General features: G+C 40.5%; 1 protein-coding gene across 1 annotated transcript; it reads left to right on the top strand.

Moving 5' to 3' along the window:
* The first annotated feature begins 548 nt into the window (after positions 1–548).
* Positions 549–1197, top strand: LOC142519783 (uncharacterized). Its single transcript, XM_075622812.1, has 2 exons — positions 549–890; positions 943–1197. The coding sequence occupies exons 1-2, from the start codon at positions 549–551 to the stop codon at positions 1195–1197; spliced, it is 597 nt and encodes a 198-aa protein (XP_075478927.1).
* The last annotated feature ends 10391 nt before the right edge of the window (positions 1198–11588 follow it).

Genomic DNA, 11588 nt, shown 5'->3' with positions numbered 1-11588 from the left:
CTCAAGAAGTCAAGCATCAAGTATGTGAGTTTTTACTGCTTTATAATTTATATGCTAAAATTCTTTTAAATGCTTATATGATGCATTATATAAATGTTTGTTGCATGTTGCGTGAAATTTTTTAAATGCATGTTGGTTACGTGGTTGGACAACGTGTACAGAGATACCTCCTAGAAGGATTTTGCGTAGGACTGATGAGGTTAAACATGAGGAGGATATTCCACAGCCTCCACCTGTTTAGGATACTAGTGCTCGTATACTAGCCGATATGGCACGTTTATTATAGCAACACGTAGGGAATGGAGCAAGGGTTACACCAGAGGCTGCTTATGAGCGATTAAGGAGGCTGCTTATGAGCAATTTAGGAGGATGGACCCCGAGGATTTTCATGGCACTACTGATCCATTCGTTGTTGAGGGATGGATTAGATCTTTAGAGGTGATTTTTCACTACATGGAGATGATGGACGCTGACCGAGTTCGATGTACCATCTATCTGCTTAAGGGCGACGCTTCCTTATGGTGGGAGGGGGAGAGCGAGGAGTGAATATGGCGACTTTGACTTTGGAGGACTTCAAGAGGGTGTTCTACGATAAATACTTTACTGCTGATGTTCATTCTTGGCTGAAGAGAGAGTTTATGAGTCTCCGTCAGGGGGATTGGTCTGTTGCCGAGTTTCTGCGTAAGATTGATAGGGGCTGTCACTTTGTGCCCTTGATTGCCAATGATGCTGCTGAAAAATTACGACATTTTCTAGATGGTTTGAGGCCGACTATCCGACGTGATGTTATGCTTGGCGATCCTACTGATTATACTACTGCCGTTGCCAAAGCTTTTAGAGCCGAGCAGTCACTTAAGATATTGATTCGGAGCTACAGCGAAAGAAGAACTGTGCTCAGCAAGCTAGTCAGAGTAATAAGAAGCCTTATGTGGATCACCTAAGCAACCAGAACCACCAAAACCACAAGGACAACCACCAAGAGGGAACGTTCCGAAGGCTGATGAGAGATCACTGTGCAAGGAGTGCAATCGTCCTCATCTTGGCAAGTGCATATGGGGCACCTACAAGTGCTTCAAATGCGGAGATTTGGGACACAAGGCTAATGTTTGCCCAAATTTCAAGGAACCCATTACTGGAAGGGTCTATGTGATACAAGCTGAGGAGGCAGAGGCAGAGGCAGAGCCGACACCACACTGATTTCTAGGTAACCTAGTTGTTTAACATTTTTTCGATACTTTTATTGCATGAAATGTTAAATTGGGTTAAGCGAATTGATTGAGATATTGAAGAACTTAGAGAAGAATAGGGTGCATGCACTACTTGAGCTGTATTTAGGAGTCGACTTTGGGAAATATTTGGGTTAGAATTGCAATTTTCAAGATTTTGAGTACCAAATTGAAGAGTAAGATTTAAGTTTTAAGCGGAATAAAAATATGAAAAATTATATTTAAGCTTGAATAATTATTTGAGATAAGCCCATGTCATTAAAAGTAAGAAAAAGATAAAATCGCGAATTTTTACTTCTAGGGGCAAAATAGTAATTTTACACGTGAAAAATACGTAAAAGCTTGGCAGCATCCCGAGGTATCATAATGCATGTTAAATGATATTTTATGATTTAAAATGATGATTTTGATGAAAATATGATATTTTATGATTTATGGATATTTTATTATTTATGGTAAAAGCTTGTGCAATTTTCACTGTCTAAAATGTTATTTTTGGAAATTTATGATGATTTATGCTTTTAAAAGAAAAAAAAAATATTTTGAGGGATGTGAATTGACTGTTACAAATGATATATGATTTTGTGGAGATGACGTGAGGGTCAAGGCCCAGAGGGAGCCCATATTCGGGCCAAGGCCCCAGAGGGACCCCGTCTATGAGAAAAGGCCCCAAAGGACCACGACGATTGTATTTTCATGGTGGAGCCTAGTGACCACACCCATGGACCATGTGGAGCTAAGACTGTAGTCAACCGAAGGATAAAAGCCAGTCACTTTCAAGGATCAAACTTCACTCAAAATGATATATGATTGAAAGCTTTATGATTAAAATGATTTATGATATATGATTTATGCTTAAAAGCTTTTTAAATGATTTATTTATGCTTAAATAATTTTAAATGATTTTAAATGGTTTATTATTGTTCAAAAGCTATTTTAAATAAAAGTATGATTTTTAAATGCATGTGATTGTATATGTATTATTTGTTACTCTTGTTTAGAACGTGCTGAGTCATTAGACTCACTAGGTTTGTATGATGCAGGATTTGATGATATTATGGGAGGCGCTGACGATTGAGTGGATCGAGTGTTGTAGTACACTCTCGAGGGACCTTTATATTTCCGCACTAGCTTGATAGATAAAATATTTAAAAGATTTATGTTAATGATTTTATTAGAGATATTTTTATGCTTTATTTTATTGTTAGTTGATCTTTGTGAAGGTCGATATAGGATTTTAGTTAATCGATGATTTAGGAATATTTTGATACACTTGAGGTTTAAATGTTAAATTATTATGATTTATAAAAATGTTGAGTTATTTTAATTATTATTTTCAAGTTTATGATTTTTTTTAAAAATAATCGAGGTCGTTTCAAATAGCATCACGTTCATCCCCATACGCCCATGCGTCAATCGTCGTGATCAGAGGTGTAAGTGATTCAAACGGTTCATGAGTAGCTCATAAACGATACGATCAAAACTTGACTCGAACTTGATTTGACCGAGTTTTAGTAGCTCGATTTTTTCATTTGAGTTGATTTCGAGTTTTAATTATTTTATTTGAATAGCTCGCGAGCTACTCGAGTAACTATATATTATTATTTTTAAAAATAATATATAATTTAATGATATTTTTTCCATATAAATATAAATTTTAAGTTTTAAAATTATGCTACTAACATTTGCAAGTTTTTCGGGCTCGAGTAACTCGTGTTTTCACGAGTTGAGTTTGAGTTTGAAATTTAATATTCGGTCGAGCTCGAGTGGAGCACGAACCTACAAAATTAAAATCGAGTCGAGTTTGAATAGTATGATCCTCGAACTCATCTCGACTCGTATGCGCCCATAGCATAGAGTTTAAGTTTCTCCTAGTAAGCAAATTCGGAGGGCAAATAGTCGAGGATTCATTGCCTTAGTGACAAGGGTGAGGGCTTAAAGAGCTTAGTAATCTTGCGTTCAAATCTATCGGTTGCATGTGATGTTTAGCAAGTTATGTTAGATGTTAGATGTTTGATGAATCTCATAAAATTTGAATGTATTTGTTCTCGAATGGATATGAATATTGCTTTGAATTTTACATGACATAAAATTTTCCATTTATTTTTCATAATTAAAACACACAATTTGACGTAGGATAACAACGAATACTTCATATGGTCACTAGCTAATATGTTAGTTGTCAAATATCGTAGCTTATCTAAGGTACGTGGTCGATAATCGTTATAAACTTACTGATTTTTTTTACTTTTACTGCTAATCGCGATTTAATATTATTTAAGCTTGATTTAGCCCTTCTAAAGCTTCAAAAGAAACACGTGAAAGTAATCCAAAATTATGAAACTTAGTCATTCTGCAATTTCAAACTAGAATATTTTTTTAAGCATATGCAAACATTATCTCAGTACAATACAACGGTCGACCACAAGCTCGTCAACTTGTTGAACATCAAAATATATTGCGGTTTGAGCTGCAGACGGAGAAATCACCCCATACGCCATCTTCTACTTCTCTTTATCTTTGGGATCAATCTTGGGCAGCCCTCATTCTGTATAAGCAATATTAGGCTCCAATGTTTTTACCCCTATGGTAAATCTAGATGATACCACAGGAATGGACCCATCAAGATCAGGCCCAAACTCCCGGCCGATCTCTATAGCCCACAGGTGGAGGGTCCAAGACAGGCTCAGGTATTCTCCTATAAATACCAAGTTTGAGCGTATGATTATTTATTCACTATATTGTTTTTCAGCAACACCCTTAGCTGCTCTCCACTTATATCCTCGGTCTCTGACTTGAGCATCGGAGGGGCTACGCCAGGACACCCTCCTGGCCCCCTTCTAGCAGTCTTATTCGTGATTTTAGGCTCGGGACAATTTTGAAACCTGTGTCTGGACTAGTGACACTTGCTAGAATCGGACCCTAAATTTGCCATGAGTATCACTTGGCGCCGTCTGTGGAAAATTTGAGTTGAGACGTAGAGATGGTAGGCATGAGAGGGAGCAAAAAAGCTAACTGAGCATCATCGCGTCCTCAGATGGGACCCGAACAATCTCATGTTGAGACGAGACAGGAACAACCTCGTCAAGAGACAAGAGCCGAGCAGCCCCATCGCGAGACAAGGGTCGAGCAACCCCGTCCCAATTAGAATGTGGGAAACTTGACCCTGGAACAGTTGGGCCAATTTATCACTCGGACAGTGAATGAGACCATGAATAGGAACCAAGAGTCTATGTTTGCTGAAGAACAGGCAACTCGCCAGGAGCGAGAGAAAAATGCTGAGGGCCACAAGAGCAGGGTTGAAGAGACACAGTCCTTCCCAAGACAGGGGAATATGGAGATGGGAGAGATGTGGAAGGAAATACGGATGTTGAGGCAGCAGGTGGGAAGCAGAGCTCCGGCCCCCAAGAGAGGAAGTCCTTTTTCACTTGTCATTTTAGAAGAAGGGCTTCCTCCAAATTTCCGACAGTCAAATGTGGGAGAGTACGACAGACATACTGACCCTGAGAAACACTTGGGGAGGATTGAGAATGCGGCTCTATTACATCAATATTCAGATGGGTTCAGGTGCAGGGTGTTCCTGGGTACGCTAGTGAGGTCAGCCTAGCAATGGTTTAACACTTTGCAGCCCAATTCCATACAATCTTTCGATGATTTTTCTACAGCTTTCTTGCACCAATTTGCTAGCAGCAAGAAGCACCAAAAAAAACTATTTGAGCATGTTCGTGATGAAACAACAAGAGGTTGAAACTTCGTGAGAATTTGTTCAGCGTTTTAACAGCGAGCGTTGGAAATACCAGCGGCTACTCCTGACATCATGATAAGTGCTTGTACCTAAGGGTAAAGGGGAGGAGAAATTTTCAACTCTCCGGTCAAGAAAACTCCGTCGAGCTATGATGATTTTTTGGCTCGGGCGAAGAAATATGTGAATCTAGAGGACGTCCAGCGGCACAAGAGGATGGATCAGTGGCCAGAGGGAGGAAGAGTTGAGGGAGGAGAGAGAGGAGAAAAGAATAGGGGTTCAGGTGAAAGGGAGGAGGACAAAACTAGAGGTAGAGGGCAATTTTCCTCACATGTTCCTCTGAATAGGAATCGGGATAAAGTGATGGAGGTGAGATAATCAGTGGAGATGGAGGAGAAGTCGCAGAGAATGGAGAGCAGTGCTAGGTTTCCGTCGCTGGGTAGGCAAGAAGGGTCCTCATCCGGGAGTGAACCGAGATCTCGCCCCTCCCCTAGGCGAGGTCGAGGCCCTCCGTGGATAAATCAGAAGGTTGGAGACCAGAGAAGGGAAGGTCGAGGTCAGGATGTACCTCGGGGGCCCGTCGAACCGAGGAGGAGAGCGAATGAGGACAACCACCCTACGAGAGGAATGATTCATATGATCTCGGGGGGTGCAACTGACGGATATTCCGGGTGAGCTCGGAACATGGGAGAAGGTTGGAGAGCCTTGAAATATCTAGGGGGACATACCCCAGGATCCTGTCATCAGTTTTGAGCTAGAAGACCTCCGAGGCGTTGTGGCTTCCACATAACGATGCCCTGGTGGTAACGGCCACAGTTGCCAATTATGATGTGGCACGGATCTTTATTGATAATGGATGCTCCGTGAATATCTTGTTCAAGAGCACTCTGGACCCAATGAATGTGGAAGGATTTGAGTTTGAACCGATCTCTACTCCTCTATATGGGTTTGCAGGACATGTCATTCCGTCATTGGGTCAGATTGTCCTTCCTCTATCTTTTAGACATGTACCTCGGCGTGTAAAAAAGATGACAACATTTACCGTGGTGGACACCCCATCAGCATATAATGGAATTCTGGGTCGGCCAACCCTAAAGGATTTCCGAGCTGTAGCTTCCACCTATCATCAGAATCTGAAGTTTCTTGTGAGAAAAGAGGTTTGAGTCTTGTGCGGGGATCAGAAAGTTGCATGTCAGTGTTATGAAAGAATAGTAAAAGAAGAGGGAAAGAGGGCATGTGTGGAGGTTAATATGATCAGAAGGGGAAGGAGCGGGTTGCCCGTGGTGAGGAAGGAGGTTCAGGAGGTGATGGATGAAAAGTCGGAGGTCATAGTGCTGGGGCCCGAAAAAAGGACGCTCAGAATAGCCCCTGACCTTGACACTAGGGTCAGGGGGGAACTCATTACTTGTTTACAGGCTAATCTCGACGGGTTCGCTTGGTCAGCTCAAGAGCTCACAGGAACAACCCCAGATGTTACAGAGCATCGGTTGAACATCTTGCCGAATGCTCGCCCTATAAAGTGGAAAAAAAATAATTCGGGCCTAAGAAAGATAAAGTTATACGGAAAGAGGTGGGTGAATTGCTTGAGATTGGGCAAATTCGAGAAGTGCAAAGTCCTAGTCCCAAAGAGTTCAGGGAAGTGGAGGATGTGTGTGGATTTCAGAGACCTCAATAAGGCATGCCCTAAATATTGTTATCATTTGCCCCAGATAGATAAATTGGTGGACTCCACAGCTGGACACCAATATCTGTGCATGTTGGATGCTTGTCAGGGGTACCACCAAATCCCCTTGGCTGTGGAGGACCAAGATAAAGTGAGTTTCATTACCACTGAAGGAACTTTCTGTTATGTGGTCATGAACTTCGGACTCAAAAATGCCGGAGCCACGTATCAGGGATTGATGGATAAAGTATTTTCTGAGCAAGTATGAAGGAATGTCGAAGTGTACGTGGACGACATCATGGTGAAGTCAAAGGACTCAACCCAGCTAAAACCTGATTTAGTGAAGACCTTTTCCACCCTCAGGTCATATGGGATGAAGTTGAACCCTCAGAAGTGTATCTTCGGGGTGAGGGGTGGGAATTTTTTGGGTTACATGATAACAGAGAGGGGGATTGAGGCTAACCCCGAGAAGGTTCGAGCTATTCAAGACATGATTCCTCCTCGAGGAACCAATGATGTGCAAAAGTTAATAAGGAGGATTGCTGCGCTGGCGAGGTTTATCTCGAGATCCGCTCACAGAAGCTTGCCGTTCTTCCGGACTTAGCGTAAGGCAAAAAACTTTGAATAGGGTCCAGATTGCAAGAAAGATTTTGGAGATTTGAAGAAGTATCTTGCTGAACTCCCTGTCCTAGCGAGCCTTTGTGGGCATATCTATATGCCACCGAGGGAGTTGTGATTTTGGTCCTTGTCAAGCTAGAGGGATCAACTCAACAGCCAGTCTATTATGTTTCACATGCACTCAAAGGGGCAGAGATAGGATATTCAGGGTTGGAAATTTTGGCTTTGGCCTTAGTGATGACAGCGAGACGTTTGAGACCCTAATTTCTATCTCATCCAATTGTGGTGCTCACCAACAGTCCATTGGGTAGGATCTTAACTCATTCTGATATGTCTGGCCATTTGGTTAAGTGGACTACTGAGCTAGGAGAGTATGATATCTAGTATGAGACGAGAACAGCCATTAAAGCGCAAGCCTTAGCCGATTTTCTGGCTGAGACCATGCATCAGGAGAATGAGGACCTTTGGAAGGTATATGTGGATGGTTCCTTGCCAAAGAATGGAAGTGGGGTGGGGGTAGTACTGATTTCGCCAGATGGAGAGGAGGTGAAGTTAGCTGTAAGGTTGGTCTTTCGAACATCCAATAATGAGGCAAAGTATGAGGCTATGTTGGCAGGATTTCGAGCAGCCAGAAACGTGGGAGCTACATGAGTACTTATTTTTTCTGACTCACAGCTGGTAGCACAACATATGAAGGGAATATATGATGTGAAAGGTGAAAAACTTATTGAATATGCTCAAGAAGTAGACATAGTTAGAGAGAAATTCACAGAGATCACGTTCGAACAGATTCCCATGAAAGAAAATGAAAAGGTGGACACTCTAGCCAAAATGGCTGGAACAATGGGAAGTTGGAAGACTAGGGTTGTGGTATTCCAAGTCGAACTCACACCTCACACGAGTTCGCCTACAGTGGAACAGGAAGAAGAAGATTGGAGGACTGTCATAACCAGTTACTTAAAGGAGGGAAAGCTTCCTGATAGTCCTAGGGAATCTCGTAAGTTGAAGATAAAATGTTCGCGCTATGTGATAGTCGGAGAAGTGTTGTATAGAACGTCTTTTGCAGGACCACTTCTTCGGTGCTTGAGTTATAAAGAGGCTGATTATGTGCTCCGAGAAGTTCATGAGGGATGTTGTGGGAATCATTTTGGGGCTTACGCATTGGCAAGGAAGGTGCTGCTTGCCGGTTATTGTTGGCCCTCAGTGCTGGATGATGCTGAAGAGTTAGTGATGTCTTGTGATAGTTGTCAACGCCATGCCCGGTTGCATCACCGACCGACCGCGATGATGAAGGCTATCACAACCGCCTGTCTTTTTTATCAGTGGGGAATTGATATTGTGGGGCATTTTCCTATAGTTCCCGCTCAGAAGAAGTTTCTATTGGTAGCAGTTGATTATTTTTCGAAATGGGTGAAAGCAGAGCCTTTGGCTAGAATCACTGAGAATGACGTCTTGAAGTTCTTGTGGAAGAGTATAGTGTGCAGATATGGGGTGCCTAGAAGACTGATATCTGATAATGGAAGGCAGTTCCAAGGAGCTAGGATCCGAGCCTGGTGTAAAGAGATGAAGATCCAACAAGTGTTTTGTAATGCCTGAAGTAAATATTACAGGTTGTTGATTTAGTAATATGATTACTAAATAATTAATAATTTTTAGAGAATGAAATATGACATATTTTGGTCATATGAAGTTCAAATGATTTGAAATTTGGATATAATGTAGAAAACTCAAAAACATAGAAGTTTCATGTTTTGAGTTTTGGAAAATTTGATCGTTTGATTGGTCCAAAGAGATATACTGATGTAAAAATATTAAATATTATATATTATATTATTAATATAATATTTAAAAGCAAAGAAGATAAATTTAAAACTTACGTGAACAATGAATTCAATTCATCTTCAACGTAGAGTAAGCCAAGAGGATAGAGGAAAAGAAATAAGGGTTTTGTTTTTTTTCTTTTCGATCTTGCAACTTATCGGTTTATCCAATCGACGAATGAATTCAGTTCTGGGATCATTGACATGAGATCTTCGATTTGAGGTATAAATTTTATAGTTTTGGTGATGTTTGAAATTCGTCGATTTCTGGGATAAATCCGATAAATTGTTAAATCATACAGAAATTGAAGATTGTTGAGTAGTGTATGATTTTAACAAAGTAAAGAAGATTATAGTGGTATTATTTTGAATTATTCTCAATATATTATAATTAGGGATTTTTAATCGTTGGATTGAGATTAGAGAGTTGTTTGTTAGTTGTTATTAATTCCGATTATATATTCGAAGTCTACGAATTATAGGCTACATGTTGATATAAAGTTTTTGTAGTTTAACGGATGTTGTAAAATAGCATATTATTTGAAGTAAATTTATTAGGGTGTATTCAATGTTAGTATTGTGAATTAAATACACCGGAATATTAATTTTTTGAACGATAAGAATTTATAATCGAGTTTTATATTTTGTTGAATTCATTGTTGTTGGGTTATTTGATGTTGTGCATTGAGGCTTTTATGATTGTGTTGATACGGTGACAATGATATGATAATTATTGTTGAATTATTTAGATACATCACATGCTTCGGGATCAAAGAAATAGCCAGATTTTAAATATACTCGATTACCAAGTACGTGTTGACGTACGAGCATACGTTGTTATTGTTTAGTATTGATAAATATTATTGTGTTGAACGATGCTAAATCACCGGAATTGGGTGATTTGATATTATATTTGTTGTTGTTTATTATTGTTGATGTTGTTGGCTGTCGTTGTTGGGAGACGTCACGTTGATGTTGTTCGTTCAACGATATTGTTGTTGCCGGAGTTAGGGTGCGACGTATCGTTGATGTTGTTCATTCGACGATATTGCTGTCGCCGGAGTTGGGGTACGACGTATCGTTGATATTGTTCGTTCGACGATATTGTTGTCGCCGGTGTTGGGGTGCGACGTATCGTCGATGTTGTTGTTGTAGTATTATGAGAGTGATGTTGTTGATATCGTTGGTGACTTGATTGTCCAGAGATAGCAAATGGAGTACTTCTGTTATCATTCAAGTTATATTTCATGTTGTTAATATAACTGTTATGTATTACGACGATGATTGTTGTGCATGCTCACCCTTTGGGGGCTGTTTCCATTGGATAGGTTACAGGACTATGCCGTGATACAGGATAGTGGTGAAGGACTGGGTGTGTCTAGTCAAACAGTCTTGTAGTTGATAGTAGATAGAGACAGTATAACTTATTGTCTTATTTGAGTTGTCTGTGTATATTTATTATATTGTTTCTGCTGTACTGATGTAGATAGTGTGATGATTGTACTTTTTTGTCGTATATGCATTATATTATTACGTCGTTGAAAAAAAAAATTATGCATATGATGTCACATGTTGTATGATTACGTGGCGAGGTTTGGGGCACTACACCTTGTGGTATCAGAGCATATGTTCTGGGATGGTTAGGAGTTGGGTTTGTGATGAGGGAGTTGGATGGCGATATTATTTACGTGTGTCTGTGCATTTGAGTTGGTCTTGATGATTTCTTGATATGATTTATTGTTCTTTAGTTGTGTGTGCTTTCGTGCGAAATGTGTGATGATGATTACTGGATTGTAATTGTTAAATGTTATGATTAACAATTTGATTATCAGTGATGGCAGCTAGAGAAAAGGCACATCCACACGAGGTAACGGACGAGGTTGACAGTGGGTTTGGACAGATGAATCCATTGCCACCTCCTCCTATGGGACAGGCACCTGTAGATCAGCCTTTATTGCCTGGTTAGTTGACTTTGGCACTGTTCAGCAGTTATCTTCCGTCTAGATTTGATAGTTCTGAGACTGGTGAGCGAGCAGAGGAGTGGATTGAGAGGATAGAGCAGATATTTGTGACTGCTCCGTGTGCTAGGTCTGCTTGATTACGATTGGCTACATTTCAGCTTTCGAGGAATGTATTATTGTGGTGGCAGACGACTGAGGCCGGATTGAGAGCTCAGGGCGGTACTGTTGATTGGGATATGTTTCGATCTCGTTTTCTTGATAAATATTTTTCTATAGCATCCAGACAAAAGAAACAGAGAGAATTTGAGGATTTGAGATAGGGCAGTATGTATGTTGCTGAGTATGAGACTCGATATTCTGCATTGTTGAAATATGTGCCACATGTTTCTACGAATGTTCATGCTAAGATGAGGCATTTCTTGAGAGGGTTGAAGTTAGAGTTATTTGATCGTGTGCAATCAAATAACCCAGTATCATTTGAGGATGCAGTGACGAGGGCCGATATGGACGAGTTGGTTATGCAGGAGTATGGTGCTCAGGGACGATTATCATAGCCGA

This window comes from Primulina tabacum, chromosome 11, assembly GCF_025594145.1.
Source record: "Primulina tabacum isolate GXHZ01 chromosome 11, ASM2559414v2, whole genome shotgun sequence".
Lineage (NCBI taxonomy): Eukaryota > Viridiplantae > Streptophyta > Magnoliopsida > Lamiales > Gesneriaceae > Primulina > Primulina tabacum.
This window is presented reverse-complemented; position numbering and strand designations above follow the sequence as displayed.

Coding starts and splice junctions, on each gene's coding strand:
- LOC142519783 (XM_075622812.1), top strand. CDS start 549: ATGGCGACTTTGACTTTGGAGGACTTCAAGAGGGTGTTCTACGATAAA. Junction 891..942: donor GCTACAGCGAAAGAAGAACT/GTGCTCAGCAAG, acceptor GGATCACCTAAG/CAACCAGAACCACCAAAACC.